We start from the raw sequence: 23,141 nt of genomic DNA on the forward strand, positions 1-23,141 counted from the left end.
TCGATAGACACTTGGGTCGTTTCCACGTTTTAACTACTGTGAATGAAGCCACTGTGAACAAGGGGCAAATACCTCTTCGGGTCTCTGTCTTCGACTCTTTTGGGTCCATACGCAGAAGTGGACTTACTGGATCATACAGTGATTCTACATTTAATTTTTGAGGAACCACCATACTGCTTTTCATGGCAGCTGTACCATCTTCCATTCCCTCCACACCCTCGCCAACGCTTGTTATTTTCTGGGTTTTTTGACAGTAGCTGTCCCAGTGCGTGCAAGGTGAAAAGGAATTCTTTTTTTTCGCCTCGCCGCGTGGCACGTGGGATCTTAGTTCCCCAACCAGGGATTGAACCCTGCAGTGCCCCCTGCAGTGGAAGCAAGGAGTCTTAACCACTGGACCACCAGGGAAGTCCCGATAAGGATTATTTTTAAGTGTGATCTGCAGAAGCTGGGGTTTAGAAAAAACAATCAGTTTTGAAACACTGGAAAGTGAAAACGTCACAATTTTAAAAGACACGTAGCTTAAAATAACTCAAAGAAAAAGGCGCTTTCAAGAAGGTTGTTGATGTAAGTATGAAACGAAGGTTATCGCTTGTTTGTTAATCTGGCTGGGCCTTCCCAGGCCGTCCCTGGCCTGCCTGTGTGATGGAGGGGGACGGATAAAGGACAGAGGTGATGGAGGCTGAGGGCCTGCAAGTTTGCTATTGGCCCAGATGACTCAGCAGTCCCTCCTTGTCAGTGACCAAAGCAGTGGTCTCAACAGAAATATAAGGTAAGCCACACATGGAATACTTCCTAGATCTTTAGTTTTGAAATAATTACAGGAAGTCTCAAAAATAGCACAGGAAGGTCCCCTGAACCCTTCACTCAGTTTTCCCCAAGGGTTATATCTTACATGACTATGTATATCACATACATAGTTTGAGAGCGTAACTACAGCACACTCTCAAAGCCAGGATATTGACCTTGGCACTGTGCACGTGTACGTAATTCAATGTATTCTCATCACAGGTGTAGGCTCATGGGACGACCTCCACAATCCAGATTCAGGAATGTTCTATCACTGGAAAGGTTTCACTCATGTGCCCCTTTAGAGTCACACCCTGTCCCCTGACCATCCCTAACCCCTAGCAACCACTAATCTGTTCTCCAACTCTACAAATTTTATCGTTTCAAGAGTGTCATAGAAATGGAACCACACAGTATATGGCCTTTTGAGACTGGCTTTTTTTCTTCACTCAGTGTAACGCCCCTGGGTTGTTACGTGTATCAGCAGTTCATCCCTTTTACTGCCTCTCACTCCACGATGTGAGTTTAACCACTCACTTACTGAAGGAGCCTTGGTTTTGTCCCCATTTTTGGCTATTACAAATAAAGCTGCTATGAACAATTGTGCACAGGTATGTTTGGACATAAGTTGACATTTCTCTGGGATAAACGCCCAAGAGTGTAATGACTGGGTCCTACGTGAGGTGGATGTTTAGTTTTTAAAGAAAGTGCCCCACCGCCAACGTCTGAAAGATTCAGTTTCTTGGCGTCCCTGGTAGCACCTGGTGTCACCGTGTTTTATTTTAGCCATTGTCACACGTGCGGTGGCACCTCACTGTGGCTTTAGTTTGCATTTCCCTCATGGCTAATGACACTGCACATCTTTTCCTGTGCTTATTTGCCACTTGTAAATCCTCTTCGGTAAACGTCTCTTCGTGTCTTTTGCTCATTTTCTAGTTGGCCCCTTCCTGTCCCACTGCCCTTCAGGTCTGACACTGGCTGTGTGGGCCTTCCTTCCACTGTCACCTGGGATTCGTTTGTCCTCTTGGGTGTGGAGCTCTTGTTCCCTGAGCCCTCGTTGCTTCCGTTTTCTTGGTTTATTCCTTTGATCTGGGGAGCACATTTTCCAGTAGTTTCCTTAGAATGGTGCCTGGGCAGTAAATCTCTTGAGAGGACTTGCCTGTCTGCAAATGTCTTTGCTCCGATCTCACGGGCCAGCTGCTTTGCCCGGTACACGGTGGTTTTCCTGAGGAAGGTTGAAAGTGAGACTCCATCGTCCTCAGCTTCCAATGCTCCAGCTGAGGAGTCTGAAGACTTTCCAGGAGGCAAACCCTCTGTATGTGACTCCCTCCCCCCAGATCTCTTAGACTGTTTTAGCTCCAGGACCCTGAAGTCTCACAGTCTGCCTTGGTGCCGAGCTCAGGCTGTGGCCCTTTCAACCCGGCTCTCCTGTCCTGCAGTCCTCAGATTTTCTTGTGTTATTTCTTTTATAATTTCTTCTGTTTCCTCTTTCTGAACCTCTTAGTTTCATCCAAGATGACATCTGTTTTTCTGACTTTCACATCTGGTTCTTTAGGAGGGATTTCTGAGCAAAGGGGGCAAGAGAGGTTTGCATTCTGCCGTCTCGGAAATGGAAGCTGAGCTAGATTGGCCTTCTCAGGCTGAGAGCTTTAACTGGCAATCATCTTTTGCTTAACAAAAAAAAAAAAAAAAAAGAAAAGAGGGGAATGTGAGGCCTGATTCTTACTTAATAGGCCTTGTGAGGCAGACAAGATATTTTAAAACTAGGCACCCTGGGAGCTTTGGTGGTGAGAAGATCCTCACACGTTCTCAGCATAAGGGCGAGAGCACAGTGGAAAGAGAAACCACAGAGAACAAAGTCCAGAGAAGTCAGATGTGCGGAACAAAGGGGCCCAGAGGGATGGGGCGGAGGGGGCGGGTGGCATGGAAGCAGTGGTCAATGAACAGAATTGAAGCGGCCTGGTCAGAACAGATTTTGTAAACCTCTTGACTAATACGGCACCAAACTGCACTTATGTTTTTGGTCACAATAAAAGGCAAACTTACTATAACTAATTAGCATATATATTTTTAAGCTTACGAAAGGCCAAAGGCCTTGAGTTACAAAGCACTGGGAACCCTCCTTCCCCAAGACAGACTCTCTGTCCAGCAGGTAGGGTCCCTTCCCCCCGACAGCGAGCAGGGAGTGACAGCTCCGGCACATCATCCCCTGCAGGCCCTACGCACGAATCACGATCTAGGGACACTCGAATTAGAACATCTGCCCCGGCCTCATCACGGTGGAAGGCCATTTATCGAGGGTTTTCTGATGGTACCTGCGATATCTCAGCACTTAAGCTGGAGAAGCAAATGGTGCTGAACACTGAGAACACGTCAAACGGAGCCCTAACGTCCAGCAGCTCTCAGGTAAAGAAAGCCGTCACGTCTGGGAAGCCCACGCTTCAATTTGCTGTAAGTTTGTGGAAACATGACCCCACAGGCTCTGGGAGACTCCAGGGGAGCATCCAGAGTTGGGCTTCCTCAGATGCTATTAGGATGAGAGGCTTCAACTGGGCCCCCACTGTGACCCTGAGCCGTCCCCTGCCCCGTGACGGCGAAAGGTTCCTCACCACCCCAAACCATCCATGACCAGCCTCCCAGCTTCCACGACCCCTTCCTCTTGTTTCCTCCTCCAGAAGCTCCCTCCACCTGCCAAACTCCTACCTAACCTTTAAAACCTAATCCAGATGGCCTCTCCTCTCCAAAGCCCTCTTGGCCACACCTGTCACTCACCACACAGGCACACTGCAGCCACGGCTCCCTGGGAGGCCCCGCCCCACCTGCACCTCCCTTATTACACACCTGTCTGTACTGCAGAGTTACGCCCCTGGATTATTCACACCAGCCTTCAACAGAGCTCACTCGTGAAAACAAAAAAGTTTTACCTGTGGCTCTAATGCCGCGCTTCTGTCTCCTTTCATTGCAAAAGTCCTGGGAAGGACTCTGGCGGCTTCTCTCCTGAATGGGAAGAACTGCCCTCATGGCTCCACCAAAGCCCTCCACCGTGGACTGCCTCCCCTTCATCCCCTAGGCAGCATTCACCCCCTCCCCCTGGAAACCCTTTCCTGCGAAGTCTCCTGGGCTTTCCATCCCAACCGCTGCTCCTCCCGAGGCCGCTCTGTGCTCCCATCTCAAGCCGCCACACGGTGGGGCAGCCCAGGCCAGCCCTTCGGTCCTTTCTCCATCCGGACCCGGCATTTACCCGCCATCACTTCCCATGCCCGAGTCCACCCAGGCCCCTGAGCCCACCTGACACGTGGTTCCATGACCGACCTCTTTGCCAACAGTCCCACAAAAGTGTTTTACAAAATGCTGTTTCTTGCCCTTCAGCTGACAGTGTAAGCTGCTCAGCCTTACTTCAAACAGCTGCAAGGGACGTAATCTCCAGCATATTATGAATATTAACTTCTTAAAATAAAACTGCTATGTGGCTCTTCTAAACACATCTATTGGAATCGAAACAACACAGCGTGATACCCACTGCCATCCGGTCACAAGGCATGTGCACAAGCTCTTTATCTGTCAGGAGGCTCACGGCACTTCTGTCTTTACCATCGTCTGTTTCCATCACCACAGATGTTAAACCCAATGTGTTATGTTTGTGCTTGAAATGGCTATTGATCACCTTTCACGCATACAGATCAAATTCGTCTTGATTTCCTATGACCGTGAGTTTGTGCTACTTTCTCCTGGACTATGCTATCGTTCCAATAACTGGGACACCACTGATCAAAATGGAAATACTGCCCACACTGGTAAACAGTCACCTAGCACAGAAGCTGGGTTTAATGAGATAAATAGGACTTTTCCACCAATCCAGTCACGTATCCTGAAATTCGATTCAACTCTGTTCCTACCCTTCGTTTTTACAGATGGGGGTGCAGGAAACCCTGCTCCCACAGACAAGTAGTTGGGACGGAAGAATTCTGTTATAGTCGCCACTTAGCAATGACCACCTGCCGAGGTCTCCCATTCACCGCGATGGCCACATATTTGTGAGCTGACCACGGTCCACACCAAGACTGGGGCTGGGGGGTCGCTGTCTCCTTTCATTGCAAAAGTCCAGAAAATAAGGACAGTGGGAGGGACCCTTCCTTAGTAAGGGAGCACTTAAGGAAGGTGATGACCAGGACCACGGGCCCTGGGCAAGGGTTTCTCCCACCCGAGGGGCAGTTTGAAGATGCTGCTGGTCTACCAGGTCCTGATTCCCTGACCACCCCTCAACCTGCACACCTGTCACCTGCACCTCAGTGAATGGCACCTCCCGTCACCCCCTGTACATTCCCCACCCAAACCAGCAGCAAGGCCTGGCTCGCTCTAGAAATACGCTTTGTCCTGTCACCTCATTTCCCCTCTGCCCCCACCCTGTTTCTAGGGGAACCTTGTTGGGCAGCCACGGGGTCCTCTCTAAAAAGACACAGATCCTTTGGACCCCTGCCCCAAACCCCAGTGGTGTCCGCTTGGCTCTCAGGGTAAACTCTGAGTAGAGTACAGCCTGTGCCACCCTCCTGTGCTACCCCACCTCAGCCACACAGAGCTTGCTGCCACCCCAGGGCCTTTGCACTTGCCACGCCTGCCTGTGACAGACACCCTCACCCCAGATCTCCACTGAGGGCCTCGCAGCACTGGTTTCCACTGGAATGTCACCTTCTCAGACAGACCTTCCTGGTCCCCACTGCCCAAGTGTGCCTACCCCTGCCCATCCCCCGCCTCCACCTGTCACCCTTCCTGCCTTCTTCTACATGCTCTAACCACTGTCCACCTCCCTCCCTCCAGAGCATTCGGTCTACCAGGCAGGGCCTTCTCTCTCACCCTCTGCAGCGCCCGGCACGTGAAAGCTGCTGGGTGGACGGCCAATGAACATGCGCACGCGTAAACCATGTGAGATGAAAGACAGGTATTGTCATACGTCACAACTGTGGAAAGGAGGCTGAGAAAGCATTTGAGTCCTTGCCCACAATCTCAGCCTCTCAAATCACATGTGCAAGAAACAGCTGCCTTCAGTCTCCCTTAAATCTGCAAAATGGGAGAAGCGTTCTTCCCCTGGCCTTCTACACAGACGATGATATCAAAAGAACGATACATGAGAGGTATACCCCAAGCTAACGGAGTTCTTTCTCAAATATAATTGTTCCCAGAAAAGCTATTAGCCTTGTAATTGGGGGTGATTTTTAAATTTATTTATTGGTCTTCTGGAAGAAATAACTATTCCTTCTGCTTGCAAAATCGAACATATTGTATTCTTTGTTGGCAGCTTTTCTGCAAAAATATGAATCAAAGATATAGGAGAAAAAAACTTTATACAGGATAAATCTTACTCTCTTTCCCTTTCAAAATTCAAACTATAGTCCTATTTCTTAACCATTCACCATAAGGCAGTGAGGTCAAGGAAATCCAGAGCAGCAGAGTGGAGCCCTGAAAATGTGGAAAACGTGAAAATGTCCAGGTTTCAAACAAAATACGGTGGTGTTTTGTGTGTACTGAGGGGGGGGGGGAGGCTAACTTATAAAAACAAAGTATCTACATCATTACACTCTCCAGGGAGAGTTCTCACTGTTGCCTTTGAAGATCTGTCACAAAACCACTTGGCTCATTTACTTTTCGTCCTTAAAAATACGTCCAGGAACCAAGCTGGGTTTCTCCAAATTTATCTGGTGAGTCCAGATTCTATGAGAGTGGCTTAAGCAAACGTGGTTTTTGTGGGTTGGCCGCTTAAATATGTACACGGGTCCACGTGTCTCTGATCACACACTTGTTTCTACCATTTTAATCTACCCTTGGTGGGGCAGGATGGCAATTTCTGAGCTTTTGTGGAAAAAAAGGAAATCTCATCTACTACCTTAATAGAGATTAACACATAACAACTATAGCTAACAGCACGGTGGATATTTCCATAATGCGTTTTCACTTGTCTTCTCAAAGCTGACCTTCATCGCGAATACCCGTCCCCTCGCCAGAGGCCACATGGCCGTCTGGCCCACCTGTCCGCGCCAGGGCGGGGCCAGCGCGCCGTTTTCCAGCACAGCCACCCACCCCGAGGGCGGGCACATGTCACCTGTCCACGGATTTCACTACCTTGCCTCTGCCACCCAAGGGTTTACACAAACAGGATGCAGGGTGCTCGGGGCGGGGCGGCGGAGGGGGGAGGCTGGGCAGCCCCGTCGCCCGAATCCTGGGGTCTGCCTTGCTAACCGCAGGAGCGGGGGGTCCAGGGACCCTCCCCATTCGCCCCCGGAGGCTGGGCCCAGGACGGGGGAGAGTGACATCACGAGGCACCGTCGGCGACGAGGGCGCCCGGGGGCGGGACCGCGGGCCGGGGGCCGGGGGCGGAGGACCCCCAGCGCCGCGCCCACGGGCGAGCGCGGCCCCGGCCCCGCGCCCCGAGCGGGCGGGCCTGGGGGAGCGGGCGGCGGGGCCCGCGGCGGGGCCGGCGGCTGGCGGGCTGGCGGCGCGCAGGGCGATCCCGGAGCGGCTCCGGGAAATCCAGCCGGGTTTTGACTCCGATCGCCCACGGTGCCCGCAGCCGGCGAATGTAACAAAGAACAGGCGGCATGGCGGCTGGACCGGGGCGGGCGGCGGGCCGGGCGGGGCCGGGGGCGGCGGGCCAGGCGGGGGCGCGCGGGGGCGGCGGGCCGGGCCGGGCCGGGGCGGCGCGTGCGGGGGCGGGCGGAGGGCGCGGGGCCCGGGCTTTACCTGCCTTTGGAATGTGCAGAGCGGGATCGGATCCGGACTCCGGGTTGCGATCCGCTCCGGAAACTACGCAGCACCGGAAGCCGGGGGGCGGTGGCGGGGCATTGTGGGAGTTGTAGTTCTCCCGGGGCGCGGGCGGCGTGGACGCGAGAGCGTGGGAGCGGACGGCCTAGACGGGAGAGCCGGGGAGCTGGCGGCCTGGACCAGGGGTGGGCGGTGTGGTCGCGGAGCAGGCGGCCTGGCCGGGGAGCAGGCGAGCGGGCGGTGTGGACGGGAGAGCCTGGGAGTGGGCTGCGTGGACTGGGAGGCGGAGGAGCGGGCGGTGTGAACGGGAAGCGGGCGGCGTGAACGCGGAGCGGACGGCCTGGGCGCGGAGGCGGGCAGTGTGGACGGGGAACGGTGGAGCGGGTGGCATGGACCAGCGAGCAGCAGGGCGCGGGTCGTGTGGACGGAGGAGAAGGTGGCACAAACCAGTGGAGCGGCAGCGGCTGCGGTGGACGCGGCAGCGGGGTTGCGGACCGCGTGGACGAGGGGGAGCCGGAGCGGTGTAGACAGGACTGTGGCAGGGCTTGGGCGGCGTGCACAGGGCAGCGGCGAGGCGTGGACGGGGCGCGCGGTGAGCGAGTGGCGTGGATCCGGATCGGCGAGTAGAAGCGGGGCGGGTTCCGGCTGCCCTCTCCCCGAGACTGGAGGGAGCGTCGTGCGGCCACGCGCGGCCACGCGCGGCCCCTTACCCGGTGGCGCAGCCGGGTCCCGCCACCCCCGGCAACTTTGCGGTGGCAGCTCGCGCAGGCCCCCTACCCACACCCAGTACCTTTCTTCTGATGGCTCCGTCGAGCCTGAATTCCCTGGAGGGGGCTGGGAGGGTTAGGTGCGAGCGGGGGTCGAACTTTTATTTAAAACAGTTCTAAGATTTGCTGCCCAAGCATAATGATTTCTGAATCTAGCACATGGACTGCTGCCGTTCTTGGTCATCTTTCTGTCCACCCAGTGAATGCTTGGAAGCCCTTGCTCTGCCCCCCAATTTCATGAATCAGAGCAGCTCGCTGGTTAGCGGATAGCGGAGCATTTCAATCCAGACCCAGTGAGTCCCCGAAGTCCCCGCCGTAACCACTACCGCACACTGCTCTGTGCAAAGTTTGCACACAGACCCAGGCTGCGAAATTGAGGCCAGAGAGCTCCCTGGCACTGAATGTTTCTGCCCCTCCCTCCACCCCAAGCTTGGGGGCTGGTGTGGCCTCCTGACCCCCACCAGTCCCAAAGTATTAGAAATAGAAGGGACCAAAGGGATGGCTTATCTAGTCCTGGCCTCTCATATTCAGAGATGTAAGCTGTCTTGTTCATTTATGCCTGGCAAAAAGCCTTCGTTAACAAAGTCAAAGAGAGGGGCCGAACTGAGGGAAATGATTTGAAATTGATGTTAGAAAGGGCTCGTTCCCCTCATATATGTAAAGCTCTTAAGAACCATTAAGAAAACGATAAAGAACCCAAGAGAAAAATGAACAGTCTATGGACAGTGCACAGAAAATGCAATGGCTCCTATAAGCATAGGAGGTGCTAGTCAACTATATTGTTGCAGCCATGTATGTAAAGCAAAATCACAGTGAGATCATTTTTATCAATTACATTAGCAAAGAATTTTCAAAGTTGAATAGCATGATTTTGGAGAGACTGTGGAAAAACAAATGTTCTCATCCTTTCCAGGTGGGAGATTTAACGGGTACAGCCTCCATCCAGGCCATTTGTCAATATCCACAGAAATTCTAGATGCACATAGCCTTTAGCCCAGCAGTCCCACCTGCAGGAATGTATCCTTCAGCCAGACTCACTTGTATTGGTATGTGTTTGAGGTTGATCTTTTTGGCTTGTGGGACCTTAGTTCCCTGACCAGGGATTGAACCTGCGCCCTCGGCAGTGAAAGCGCGGGGTCCTAACCACTGGACCGCCAGGGAAGTCCCCATCAGCAGGGCACATCCTCAGGGAGTGGGGAGGGAGCCTGCAGGGTGTACAGTGCTGCGGGGGCTCATTTCGCCGCCCCCCATGCTTGATGTTCTGCAGTGGCTTCCCAGTGGCACTCACGGTAGGTCTGCACCACAGCCTCCTACACCTAGATCACCTCACCTGTGTCCCCTCACCACCATCCTGCTAGTGGCCCCCACTCCGCCTCCAGCGGTGAAATCCCAGCCCGCCGCCAGGCTTCTGTTCCTGCAACTCATTCCCAAGATCTGTACTCATTCCCACTGTCTTGGAACACGCTCCCAGGTTCTCCACCACCATCTCCCCGTCATTCAGGTCTTTGCCCAAATGTGCCCCAACTCCCAAAAGCCCCAAACTGACCACGACAGCTAATGTGCTCCCCCACCTACACACCCACCCCTCTGGTGACATCACTCACAATTCTCATCCCAGATGGCTGGTTCTCTGGTCTCTGCGCACTAAGTGCTGTCATATAGGCACAAAAGCAGGTCGTTTATATAAAAAAGTGTCAGGTCAGAGCCAGAGTGGAAAAGCAGACAAGACCTCAATCCCCCTAAAGCCATTTCTCATAGCAACACATGCAGCCCAGGGCTGGGTCCACATTCCCCAAGGTCATTGCATCTTCAAAAGAAAGCTCAGCCTGCATTAGATTCTGTCTGTGAGGGCTGGAAATAATTCCTTTTAAGGCAGATTTGTAGCCAAAATTCTAAAGTTAAAAAAAAAAAAGGTTTGTTGCTGAAAGTGTCAAATTCTTATTGTTAACAACTAATGCAACAGGCCTTCACTGAATTCCAGGCAGAAAAAAAGGAAAACCACCTATAAAGGATGTCATGGAGGCAGTCGGGGAAATGTGAATAGAGACTGTGATACTAGATAATAGTATTGCATTGATGTTAAACTGAAATTTTTAAACATTAATGTTAAATTCCCCAGACATGATCATTGCATTGAATTATGGCATGAAGATGCCTGTGTTCTTAGAAAAAGGCTTCTGAAGAATTTAGGGTGAAACATGATGTCCTCAAACAATAATTGATCGATTGACCGATAGATGCTGGATAGAGCAAATGCAGCAAAACTGGGGAATCTAGGTGAAGGGTATGTAGGTCATTCTGTAGGTTTGGAATTTTTAAAAATAAATTGGGAGAATTTAAAAAAAACATAAATAGGGAAGAGCCTCCCTTACTGTCAGTGGATTTTCCTTCCTGAACAGAGACTAGCTGTGACGTTAAGATGTCATCAGTTTACCACGTGGCCCCAGATTGGGTGTCATGCTCTCAGTCCTGACATTGGCTTGCCTGACGTGTACTTTCCAACTAACTTGTCTCATCAGCTCTGGTTTTTTGTAATTTAGATATAAAACTCCTTTGCTAGGGGACATTATGGATGTACATATCCTAAGCTTCACTTCTTTACACCACCTTTAGCTTCTACTTTCATTCTGGCTAATTCTTCCCATCCAGATAAAGAGAGAAGTAATCAGCAAATAATCTCATTCCTACTATGTGCAAAGCAGTGCATCTCACTCTCCATCATTCTCACCCACAACAGGGAGCATTAAAGTTCAGGAGAGACTGCATAAGGCCACAAGTCCTTGGTCTCTCCAGTTGACACAAGGCAGTAGAGACTTGTGGTCACGAACATGGAGTCTCCAGCTGGACAACCTGGCTTCAGATTCTGGTTCTGCCACTAATCAGCTGTGTGATCTTGGGCAAGTTACCTAACCTCCCTGTACCTCAGTTTCCTAATCTGTAAAGCAGAGATAGATCATAACTCATGGGGTTGCTTCAAAGAGTACAGGAGTCGGTATCTGTTAAACACTTTGCAAAATTCCTGGCACATAGTAGGTGCTCAGTTAGTATTGGCTATACTCACTGTGATCTCGAGTCTTTCCTGGTATTTCTCTAAAATATCAAGTAACCCAAGGCACCTAGGCAAGCATCCAACTTTATAAATATTGATGACATCAATATAATGAATAGTTTTTTTTTGTTTTGTTTTTTGCGGTACGCGGGCCTCTCACTGCTGTGGCCTCTCCCGTTGCAGAGCACAGGCTCCGGACGCGCAGGCTCAGCGGCCATGGCTCACGGGCCCAGCTGCTCCGCGGCATGTGGGATTCTCCCGGACTGGGGCACGAACCCGTGTCCCCTGCATCGGCAGGCGGACCCTCAACAACTGCGCCACCAGGGAAGCTCCAATAATGAATAGTTTTGAGCGCCTGGCACATGCAGGGCACAGCCTGGCGATTTGCGTTATGGACAGTCATGGTTACAGAGCCAAGGTGAGCAGTGGACAATGGTGAAAGTTGATGCTTCAGGGGGTCTGGCCTTGGCAGCGTTCTCTTGAGGGCGGGCACCGTGCAAGGTCCTTCGTCCTGGTGGCCAGCCCTCTGTGGTGAGTGAGGTGCATTTTCTTTTAATAAACGATTTATTGACATATACACACAGCACCCTATAATTGTAGGAAGTGACCGAGATCAAGAGCAGCACGGTTTTTGTCACGTGCCGCCCCTCCATGTCTGGCTCTGTCCCCTGACCCTGGGCCCTGGGGTAGGATGGGCGGAAGCAGACTTCCTATTTGAGCTTATAGAAAGCTGTCTGCTGACGTCCATCATTGCTCTAAGTGGGCACCATCCTAAAGCCAGGGCATACGGACACCTACATTCTTGCTGGGGTGCAAGGCTAGGAGAGAGTGAGATGGGGCCAAGTGACGGACTGAAGGATGCCAACGGAAGTGCCCTGGAGCATCCGAGGTGGCCGAGCGCTTCATGCAGGAGGCCGGGCTTGTGTTTGGTTAGATCGTAAGAATAGGGAGAAGTGCATCCTGGGGCCGAGGGGTGTGCATTCCAGAATGCCCAAAGGTGGTGGAAGTGGATGCGTTTGGGCTGTACGGAGGGGACCGGCAGGAACAGTGTGTGCCTGCAGGTGACCGCAGGAGATCGGGCTGGGAAAGCTGGCCCTCCAGCAAGTCCCTCCGGACTCCTAGAGTGTCAGTGCAGAGTGGACCACCGGCCACACGCGAAGCAGCAGTTCAGTCCCGGGCCCCAGGATACCTTAATCCCAAACCAGTCGCAGCACCATCGCCACCTGCCACGTCCAGAACACAGAATCCAGGGTCTGAGCCCCGCTAACACTGGGGCTTTGTGTGGGCAGACTCTTCCTCTGGGATGCAGAGCTGTGCGTCCGTCTCGGCCCTCAAGTGACCACTCCACACCCGAAAGGACGGGCAGGGTCAGGACAGCTGAGAGGAAGGGTGAGGGGATGGGTGAGGGGCTGGGGTGGGTACCAGTCTTCTAAGTGCCAGGTGCTTGGGCAGATTAGTGGGATGAAACTGCTGAAACCGGGAAGCTGATGACCAGGAGAGACGTGAGGCCTGCGGGGCTGGTGCAGGACGCTGTCTGTGCACCCCTCCCGGCCCCTGCCCCGTCCCCACCCAATAACCGTGGAAGAGCCCAGGCCAGCCTGGATGCCAGCCACCACAGAGCCCCACCTGGCATATGCCCCTCTGACCCCGTGCAGGTGTTCACTGTGCACCCACCCTCGGGCGACTGCTGGGACGGGGCGATGGATGGATAAAGGCTTCACGCCCCAAGGGGACAGCACTCCTCATAAGGTCCCTGGGGACCTTACAGGGTCACGTGGCCACTGGGGGACCCAAGCCAAGCAGACCCTGACTGGCAGCACCTACAATTCACCAGAACCCAAAAGTTCACGGGAGACATGGACGGTCTAGTAAATGATTTTTGCCCCAGGCCTAAAGCAGGTGCTAAGTGACTTACAAGTCACCTAAGGAGAATGTTAGGAGGACAGCTCCTGGTTTAGCCAGCTGACCAGGGTGGCGCCTGACAAAGGAAAGACCAGGATTCCGGCGCCTCAGAGAAGCCGCTGGACTTTGGGGACAGCGCAGGACTCGGCAAAAACGACTCAATGTTTAGTGTTGCATGGGCACGTTTATTTCCTTCAAAGACCGTTCGTGTTCCAGCCACACCTTCCCCGCATGAACCCAACTGCACAGGGCTGGCGCAGGACTGCAGTCTGTTTTTAAAATGCTTCCCAGGGATCCAATCATCGTCGGGTAAAGTCGTCACCACACTTGGTCATCAAGCCAAACCTCTCCACATACCTGGAAAACCTCTTATTTTCTTCTTTAAAAAAAAAAAAATGTAGCTTTGATACGATATCGGGGGGAAAAAACCCTACAAGCCTAAGTTATAAACGGCACGTCACTGACCAGTTGGCAGCTGGGTGAATGGGGCAGTTTGTTGTATTTCAAATGCGTCCTCATCCAGAAAGTAGGAATGTCCCCCCGCCACCAAAAGGAACCAGAGAGGTGTAACCTAAGTTTGCTTCGCAGGATTAGCGGTGCTGGCGTCCCTCTGCCACCTGCTTTGGTCATCACACCTTCGCAGGTTTGGGGCAGCAGAGGCAGGGCCTGGCCTCAGGGTCTAGGCCGGCGCTGAGACCTGTTTTTCCTCTGATGGGGTTAAGTGTTCTGACTTCGAACATCCACCAACTTACACTGTCAGGTTTCAAGAGAGCCGAGATGGTTACTCAGAAAACATTGGAATTGAGTGGCAGCAGCGTAAATGAATCTTTCCCTTTCTGTTCGAGAAGAAAATCTGCAAAATTCTTCTATAGGTGTGGCCAGCGAAACAATCAAACATCTGGACAGGCACCCAGCTTGTGACTGGTTGGCAGCGGCAGGCCAGGTAGCCCTCTCTAGGAACCAAGGGCCGCTTGTGAACTTAAACTTGAGACCTGATTTAAATAAAGTGCTCGGTCTGAATCTTCTTCCTCACGGCAGGTTTTCAACTGGAACGATGAGATGGGTACTTCTGTTGATGCTACATGAAAACATACACGCACACCTAAAGGTCCATTTCATTCCTCCGCAAAGAACACAGGCTCGTCCTTAAACAAATCCAAGAGAATTGTTGACAGCTCACTAAAACCAACGTGACCAGCTGGTTCCGGACATACAGACGTACATTAACATTAGTGCTCGCGAGAAACTGCTTTCAGAGCACCACTCTGCAAAGATTTCATCGAGACAAAACAGAAACCAAACCAAAAGCCCTCAGAACACTCCAGCATGTGGAAAAGGTAAGGGAATAAGGTGACTGACAAATGGGCAGGTTTTGCATTTGGTGTATAATCTAGATTGATGTTATGACATTTACTTTGACATAAATATCCTACACCATTAAAAACCAGATCTGGATAAACAGCTTGGAAAGGAAACATTCACAGTATCGATACAGCCCCTGTTCTCATGGTGCGACCCTGACCCTACGCTTCTTTTCTCTCATCCTATTCCCTGCTACGTTAGTGTCCTCCGTAACTTCAGAAAAAGCCATTTGATGGTGACTATGTGTGTGTGTGTCTGGAGGGTAAGCTCTGGGATTGACTCAAATGTACAGGGTTCTTGATGTGCACCCAACAGACACCAAGAAATATGCATCTCCCAGCAACACTGTCCCCCTCGTGTTAATCCACGTGCTTCTCACACACGGGGTGGACGCAGCCCACCTGACACATGCCCAGGACCCTGAAGAGGTTTCAAGTCACGAGGAAGCTGAGAGAGCAGAGCCCCGGATAAAGGTATGAAGCAGAGAACAGAATGCTCATGGGGTCATTCAGGAATGGGAACAGCTAAGACTTCTTTTTAGAGCGAGAAACTTGGATCTAAAACTCTTGACACCTTCACGCTTGAATAAATCGAGTCCATCTGAATTTCCAAATCAAAAACAAATTGTACTAACTACTTCTGATCAGTGCCTGAAATTCGACACACAATATCCTCTTAGAATTAATTCTGGAACGTCACAGGTTCTGTCGACCACATGAGAGAGAACAGTAATCCTTCAAGTAGAAGAGAACATTAATGAGACCATCGGTTCCAAAAAGACTAGTAGCGATTACTAGCCTATGGGGACTAACTTGGTATGAATATACTATATTTTGGAATACCGGGTGCTAATTTACAGTGATTACAATTGGAGTATAATCTTTGAAAGCAAACTATGCTGAAAAAGTCATTTTACAGTTACTCGATAATTCTTGGGATACCTAAGAATTTTAAATGTGCATTTTACAAAATTCTTAATGTAGCTTTCTAATCTCTCCCTCAAAACAAAGGAAAGGAAAAAATTCTATAATTTTCATTTTTATAAAGGTTTTGCTCATCCATGGCTCTCTTACTCCTGAAATATATGTTTAAGGATTCACAAAAGCAGCTATAGGAAGGAACTCACCCAATTTCACATCTGTGACAGGAGCCAAGTTTTCATTGTAGCCTTTAAATCTTATTGGAGGAAAATGAATCTTACTCAAAACCTTTCACCCTGATAACAAGTGCTTTTTTTTTTTTTTTTTTTTTTTTTTTTTGCGGTACGCGGGCCTCTCACTGCTGTGGCCTCTCCCGTTGCGGAGCACAGGCTCCGGACGCGCAGGCTCAGCGGCCATGGCTCACGGGCCCAGCCGCTCCGCGGCATGTGGGATCTTCCCGGACCGGGGCACGAACCCGCGTCCCCTGCATCGGCAGGCGGACTCTCAACCACTGCGCCACCAGGGAAGCCCAACAAGTGCTTTTTAATAAGCATGTCTCCTTAAAAGTGTTTCATTGAGAAGGAGTGGACGATGTGAAAACTGTGAATGAACCCCAGGGTAACGGCGTACAGATGAGAAAAGTGGTTTGGAAGACATGTAGGGATATTAACATCGTGTGCCGAACTGACTGTTTTTTCCACTGGAAATCAAAACAAGGGCATCCCAAGAGTTGCTAAACACAGTAGAATTCTGAAGAGCTCACAGAAGAAGTGTGACACACGTTTGGCTCATTTGTTATTAAACTTCCATTCCTAAGACTCACACCTGAGACATAAAATAATTTCCTCTCTTGCCCTAAAAGTACTTTGTTTCGGCTATGGGCAATATTTGGCAAACCAACCTTGGACTGCAGGAAAACCATATGTGTCTGGTGCCCATGTCCCTCTAGCTGTGGCTTATTGCTCCTAACTTCATCTTTTGGTGCTTCTGTGAACAAGGAGGCCGCACGGGAGAGAAACATTCCCTGTGTTGGCTGCTCTGTTGGTATTATTACAGCTCTGATGCTATAGAGAAAAATATAAAAACCACATAAGGATTTATGTATCTCCCACTCGTAAATAGGCTCAAAGCAAACTTAGAAAAGTGTTCAGTGTAATATGCATAGGATATATTTAGTATTTGCATAATTTTTCAAGTTATATGGCTAATATCAAAGGCAAATGTCTTCCTACGTTTGTCAGTGTTTCCATTCCCATGGTAATTTCTCTTTGCCTGTGTCCCACCTCTCAGTACTCAGGGCGGCCTGCACTTTTTATTCTGAGCAGCCAATTAGGAGAGGTGACCCATCCATTCCGTTCACAGTGACAGCACAGAGGCGGCCTCCTCTTTGTGATGTGGTCCAGGCACAGACCAAAGTTAGAGCATGGAAGGCAAAGCTAGTCCCCCTCCCCTGCCCGTCCACAGCCCCTTATGGTAAGTTCCATAGTTCACACAGTGGTAAATATCCTTCTCCCATTTAACTTCAACTCTTAGACGTGAGCACCGCCCACGCTGCAGAGCCGTCGGGTCTCGTGGCTTCCGGTGGCGAACTGGGCTTTGTAGGTTCTCTCTGGGGGCAACCTCCTGGCTGGAGACTCAGACTGTTTTTTGTTGGGGTTTTTTTCCCCTTTAAAAGATGAAATTGTTGGAAAAAACCCCAGCTAGACTGGGGACAGGGAGGCCGTCCACAACTCACGGGCCCTCTGGCTGTGTCCTGGCAGGTGGCTACGGAGGGTCCACGTCTGCAGCATCGCGGGGAAGGAGGCGCGCGCCGGCCTACGGGCAGGGGTCCAGGGGGGCGCCGTTTGCAGTGCTCTGGCCCCGGTGTCTGGAGAGCAGCTTCTTGTTCAGGAACCGGGCAAGCGTCGACCCCTTCCTCCGCGGCCCTGCCGGCTGCTGCAGGAACACCAGGTCGTTGTGGGACTGGCTCAGGCCGGGGTCTTTCTGCTGGTGCCGCCGGCGGAAGAACAGCTTCGCGCCCTTCCTTAAAATCCCTCCTGCAAGAGCAAGGCACGGGGTCAGCGGGGCTGCGGGTGAAAAGCCGGGTGGGCGACGCGTCCAGGAGGAAAGGAAGGAAGGCGGCTCCCTCCAGCGACTCTAATAGAAGGCAGCCTGTGACTGCAGCGCGCCTCCCTGTTGGCACAAGAAAGGCAGCTGGGTCTGGCCTGAGCACAGCACAGGTGCTTCCAAGGCGCAGTGAGCAGGTAGGTCACTTGGAATCCATTCCCAGGCAGGCGTCTAGATCCCTGACTTTTAGAGACTCCCCATCACGAGGAGGGGTATAGACGGCAGAGTGCTGTGTGCCCCAGAAAGGACGCTCATGCTATTAAAACCAAATTAAGGACTCTGAGAACAGTGGGATTCACTCTCTTAGGAAATTTAAGGAACATTTATTCTTTTGGGGAGGAAGATCTTTTACAACTTCAGATCCAGCACGTGTGTATCAGGCTAAGTCACATGAAATGTCTGTTACTTGATCGCTTTAGACCTAAAACCCTCAATTTTGTTTCCTTCGACCTATCCGTATATGACGTCAAGTGGTGTCACATCCTGTGAACAAGGCCCAGGGGGATCAGGGGGGCCCTTCCAGCCAGGCTGGGAAACCCATGACCCCACGCCTGTAGGTGTGAGTGACTTCGAAAGAATGGCCTGACCATCTCAATAAGGAGCTTTACAGCTAATTTGGCAAAATCCATTCTTTTCACGACAGATCCAAAGAATACTTCAACACCTGTGACATACGCAGAAACCATCCTGGTTTATCCAGACGGGAGGCTGGAAGGCGTCACTTTGCTTTTCTACGTGAAATGTATGGACAGTTGTGGAATCTGACTCAGCCTTGTCCACAGACCCTTGCATGATCAGCACTTACCTCGGGAAAACCAGCATGCCGGTGACCTTTAGAGGCCATGTACTGGACCTGAACTTAAGGATGCATGTCCGAGGGGATATACATATACATATATATATATATATATATATATATATATATATATATATATATGTAGAGCTGGTTCACTTTGCTGTACAGTAGAAACTAACACAACATTGCAAAGCAACTGTACTTCCATAAAATTTTTTAAAAGAAATTTTCCAATTAACAATGAAGAAAAAAGGAAAAGGATGTGTGTCCTACTTGCTCTGCCTGGGTTAACCAGCAGAACACAGCTCAAAGCTCAAGGAATGGGCCGAATTTAATTTGGTCAAAGCTGTCCAAAAGATGTGTTTTTCATTTGCTCTTTGGGTGCAATCAACCTATTGCAAAGACTCACTCGGACGTTTTCTACCATTATCTAAAGCTGGGAGGCGGTGTACGGGGGCGCTGAGGAAGGCTGCAAAGGGATGAAGCAGAAGGGCGAGTATAAAAGTGTCAGTGGCTTTAGGCTCAATGGGCTTCTCCTTGGGCCAGAAAGGTCTGTTCCGGGAGCCGTTCCAATCCCTGTAGGATGCAGCGTATCTCAAAAAACCACCGGGTAGGGTGTGTTACGGCAGGGGTCACCACCACCGACAGGGCTTGACTCTGGACTCTGGCCAGTCCCGGGGGCAGATGCAGTGATGCCCACCGGCCAGTTACCCAGCAGATTGCAAGTCCTGGGGCCTCCCAGCCTGACCAGGTTACCTCAGATTGGGGTGGGGGGGGGGACCTAGGAGGTATCTCTGATCTCTAGGTACCTGCTTTGGGTTAAGCTTGGAGCCCCCAAATAGCACGTGAATGGGGGGCTGTCACATTGGAACAGAGGCGAGGAAGGAAGGTCTGATGGATCTACTCCGTTAACCTGGACCCTAACGCCACACCCCACCCCCATCTCCCCGGGGCAGGGGGCAGGGGATGGAAGTGTGGAGAGGGGAACAGACCAGTCCGTCCCCCAGGCCAGCTGCAGATCTAGGGATGTCGAAGCCCGGCAGAAAGAGGATCTCCCCTGGAAGGCTCCATCTGCAAAGCCCATGTCATACATGTCCCTGTGCTGAAATTCAGTCTGGGGTCTGGAGCCAAGGTCTGAGGTGTGAGCGGGGGTGGTGTCATGGGTTGGATCGTGTCCCTCCAGAATTCTTATGTTGGGGTCCGAATCCCAGTACCTCAGAACGTGACCTTGTTTGGAGATACGGTCACTAAAGAGGCAATTAAGTTATAGTGAGGTCGTTAGGACAGGTGCTAATCCAGTATGACTACTGTCCTTCTAAAAACGGGAAATTTGGACAGAGACACAGCGAGACGCCATGTGAAGATGAGGGCAGAGCTCCAGGTGATGCGTCTACAAGCCTCGGAGTGACAACGATGGCTAACAAACCCTCAGAAGCTGGGGGAGAGCCTGGGACAGGTTCTCCCTCGTAGCCTCAGGAGGAACCAGCCCTGCCACACCTTTATCGTGGACTTCCAGCCTCCAGAACTCAGAAGAAATCTCTGTTGTTTAAACCACCCCATCTGCGGTACTTTGTTACAGCAGCCCCAGGAATCTAACACCGACAAGAAAGGGCAGGGGAGGATGTGACTTAAGATGAGCGTCCTGAAGTAGCGGCCACGTCCTCCTGTTTATCCTCGGACCCTGGACGCCCCGTGTTAGATCAGGGCAGAGGGCAGATGCTAGAGCAGTCTTCTCAGCCCCAAGACACGCTGGAGTCGGGCAGCAACCTGGAAAAACTCCAGACGTCCAGATCTCAGCCCTGGGGAATCTGATGTGAGGGGTTCTGGGGAGACATCTGGACATTAGCATCTTTAAAAAATTCCCAGGTCTTTCTAACATGCAGCTGGGGCTGGAAACCACCCACCAAGGTCTGGTCAAACCGCCATCAGTACTTGGTACGTGGAAAACTGCTAAGGACACAGACGTCAGCACCGGGGACCAGACCAGAGGGCAGAAGGTAAGCAGGGCGTTCACTTTCTTCTACATAGTTTCCTGATGCCCCTTCACGTTTTAATATCTCAGGGCCGTGCGGGACGGGGGATGGGGACATGGCAGCCTAGCCCGCAGGGCACAGCACCCGGTGCTGAGGGTCTGGCTTTGCACCCTGGATTGAGCGAGAAACCAGAACACAGGAACAGGCAAGGGGCAGCTGCGCTCAAAACTCCTTAAAAAGGGAGTCTGCACACTTGTGAGCGGTCGCTTTCTCTCGTTTACATGACATGGCACCTGAAATCAAATTCTCGTCACGTTAACAAAGAACAGCAAGGACTTGCGTCCTGGGAGCAGAGCTGGTAGAGGAGATGTGTCGGCCGTAACTGTTTAAACGGCCCTGCTGGCTGTGCTTTGTTTCAACAGCGTCCCCGCCCCAGCCAGCGCCATGTCGGCCGCGGACCTGGGCTGCCCCGACAGGCCTGCCACGCGGTGTTTCTGTTCTTGGTCCTTACGCCCACCCTCTGGAGCAGGTGTGCTGTGCTGTTAACTTTGCCTGTTCAGCGTCACCGCCTGAACCGGATGCTGTCATGTGTACCCTGGTGTGCTTCGTCCTGAGGTCACGTGCACGGCTCACCAGGTCCGCGTTTCCCCTAACTTGACACCACTTGTCATGGCTTCTGTGGGGACGTCGGCTTCTTGGACAGAGGACAGTCATGTGAGGGGAGACACAGAGGTTTGCAAATCTACAGGCTGGAGTCCCGGTTATGTCTCCCAGCCACCTCTGAGGGTGCTCTTATCTCTTGCTTACAAATAGGGAAGCAGAGACTCGGAGGGGTGACGTGCTCTGCCCTACAAAGCCGTGCTCTCGAGCCTGGCTCTTCTGTGCTGCTAAGGATGGCATCTGAGCTGGAAGTGGCCAGTAGGCGTCTGGAGCGCCGGTCTGCGGGTGGCCGCTGGCGAAGCCTCTGGAGGGCGAGATGGACGCAGCTCCCAGAGGGATCGCAGAGCAGAGCCCTGCTCTCTGGGGACGACTCTGACAGGCTTTCCAGAATGATGTAAATCTCCCGAGAGGCATGCTGGCAGCCTGGGTAGGACAGAACATTCTAGCATGTGAGCCCATCTCCAGGGTCCACAGACTAACTCATCAAACATGAAATATAACCGGCACAAACAGAGGTTATTCCATTTTCATGACTAAATTAAAAAGTTATCATCCGTCTAAACTTGGCCAGTAAAGCACACGACCTTTGGGGTAAGTAACGCCGGAAGGACGTGGCCACAGGTGGGCTCAGCGGACGCTGATGTGGCCGCACCACAGGTGGGCGTGAGGTCGTAGCTCAGACGGGCCAGTGCCCCCTCGGCTGCTGGCAGGTGGCGCCGTAAGGCGCCGCTGTGACTAATGGACATCGGAGCTTGGTTTTCTGTGCCAGTTTGTCCCAGAACGCCCAGTGAGTCCATCCCAATACTGAGCTGAGTGCCGCAGGGAAGGCTCCTGGTCGATGTGGTCCAGATCTCCCTCAGTGCCTGAGCTCTAGGAGAGAACCCGGAGTGAGGTGGGTGGGCTTCATCCAATCCCTGAATGCCTGAGAACAAAAAGGAAGGTTCCCGGGGGCGGAGATTCTGCCCCAAGACTGCGGCGCCAGCTCCTGCCTGCCCTGCAGATTTCAGACTCATCAACGCGAACCGGTTCCTTGAAATACAGAACCTGTTGGTTCTGCCTCCCTGGAGAACCCTGGCCGAGAGAAGAACTCCAGTTTGGTATGTCACAGTTGACTCCGGGCCCACAGAATCTGTCACCTTTTGCTGAAAGGGAAATTCACATCAATGGGGCAAGGCCGCTGGGGCCGTTTGGGTTTAGGAAGCCCACCTCCTTCACTCTGGGCTACCTCGTCCACACAACAAGAAGCAAGACGCATGCCTCACTCCCAATCTTAAAGATGCCTGAAGGTAAGATCTGGAAACAGGTTATGTGAAATTTCAGGCAAATAACCAGAATCTTAGATGGGACAGGGAAGAAAACAGATCTTTCCCGGGTTCTAAAAACAATCGTAAGACTAAAGGTTAATACAAAGACAATCAGAAGGGCTAAGGTATAGACAGATAAATGAAGGAACTAAAAATAATTCCTCTAAATTATAGCTTTAATGTTGCAAACGTCCCCAAGTTTATTCCCACTCGTCTCAGTTCAACAGACGTAAACTGCTCATTGAAGAACGCATCTTAACATCTTATAGGTAGGAAAACAGTGACCAAAAGCAACCTTATAAATTACAGTCTGCTGCCCAAAGAACAGCTTTAGATTACAAGGGGAACCTCGGAAGGCCCAATTACAGAAGTGACGACTTTTTAGAACCAAGGACGATTAAGGGAGTCGGTCTGTCTGAATTTCTTGGCGAGGTGGTTTTGTCACGTCAGCTAACACAGGGATGCCTTCCCCTGAGATGATGGCCCTCTACTACCAGACCAGGGCACTCTGAAGGAGGAAGATGGGAAAACTGGCACCCAGGGACGGTCCAAGTGGAAAGCGATGGGAGGGAAAAGGAAGCGGGGAGGGGTTAACTTCCGGCTTAGTTACGATATGTGCTCTTCTCATAGCAAGGCTATACTTAATTAAAAAAATATATATATAGAACAAAAATAACTTACTGTGTAGGCAATTAATTCTGGTTGGCATAGCGATCCTCTTAAGTTAAAGGGCATGAGCAGGGATGGAGAGAAGGAAGAGGTG

The 23,141-nt window shown here is 51.6% G+C and overlaps 2 protein-coding genes and 1 long non-coding RNA gene across 5 annotated transcripts in view; 1 reads left to right on the forward strand and 2 right to left on the reverse strand.

Moving 5' to 3' along the window:
* PRDM15 (PR/SET domain 15) overlaps positions 1-7,587 on the reverse strand; it is a 58,872-nt gene extending 51,285 nt beyond the window's left edge. Inside the window, exon 1 of one of the 2 annotated variants that reach the window (XM_032630891.1) lies at positions 7,519-7,576. The gene's annotated coding sequence lies outside the window, so the exon portion shown is untranslated. Of the gene's footprint in view, positions 1-7,518 lie in introns of both variants that reach the window. The other variant, XM_032630892.1, reaches the window with a different exon arrangement.
* Positions 7,588-13,427: 5,840 nt separating this feature from the next.
* On the forward strand, positions 13,428-15,232 carry LOC116752928. Its single transcript, XR_004349649.1, has 2 exons — positions 13,428-13,900; positions 13,934-15,232. It is a non-coding gene; the product is annotated as an uncharacterized LOC116752928 (long non-coding RNA).
* A 1,453-nt stretch (positions 15,233-16,685) lies between these two features.
* C2CD2 (C2 calcium dependent domain containing 2) overlaps positions 16,686-23,141 on the reverse strand; it is a 63,832-nt gene continuing 57,376 nt past the window's right edge. For both annotated transcript variants that reach the window (XM_032630139.1, XM_032630136.1), the window contains exon 14: positions 16,686-17,575. In XM_032630139.1, coding sequence (XP_032486030.1) covers positions 17,355-17,575 — 221 coding nt within the window. In that variant the 3' untranslated portion in view covers positions 16,686-17,354. The remainder of the gene's footprint in view (positions 17,576-23,141) is intronic.

The sequence above is a fragment of the Phocoena sinus genome, chromosome 4 (assembly GCF_008692025.1).
Source record: "Phocoena sinus isolate mPhoSin1 chromosome 4, mPhoSin1.pri, whole genome shotgun sequence".
In the NCBI taxonomy this organism is placed as follows: domain Eukaryota; kingdom Metazoa; phylum Chordata; class Mammalia; order Artiodactyla; family Phocoenidae; genus Phocoena; species Phocoena sinus.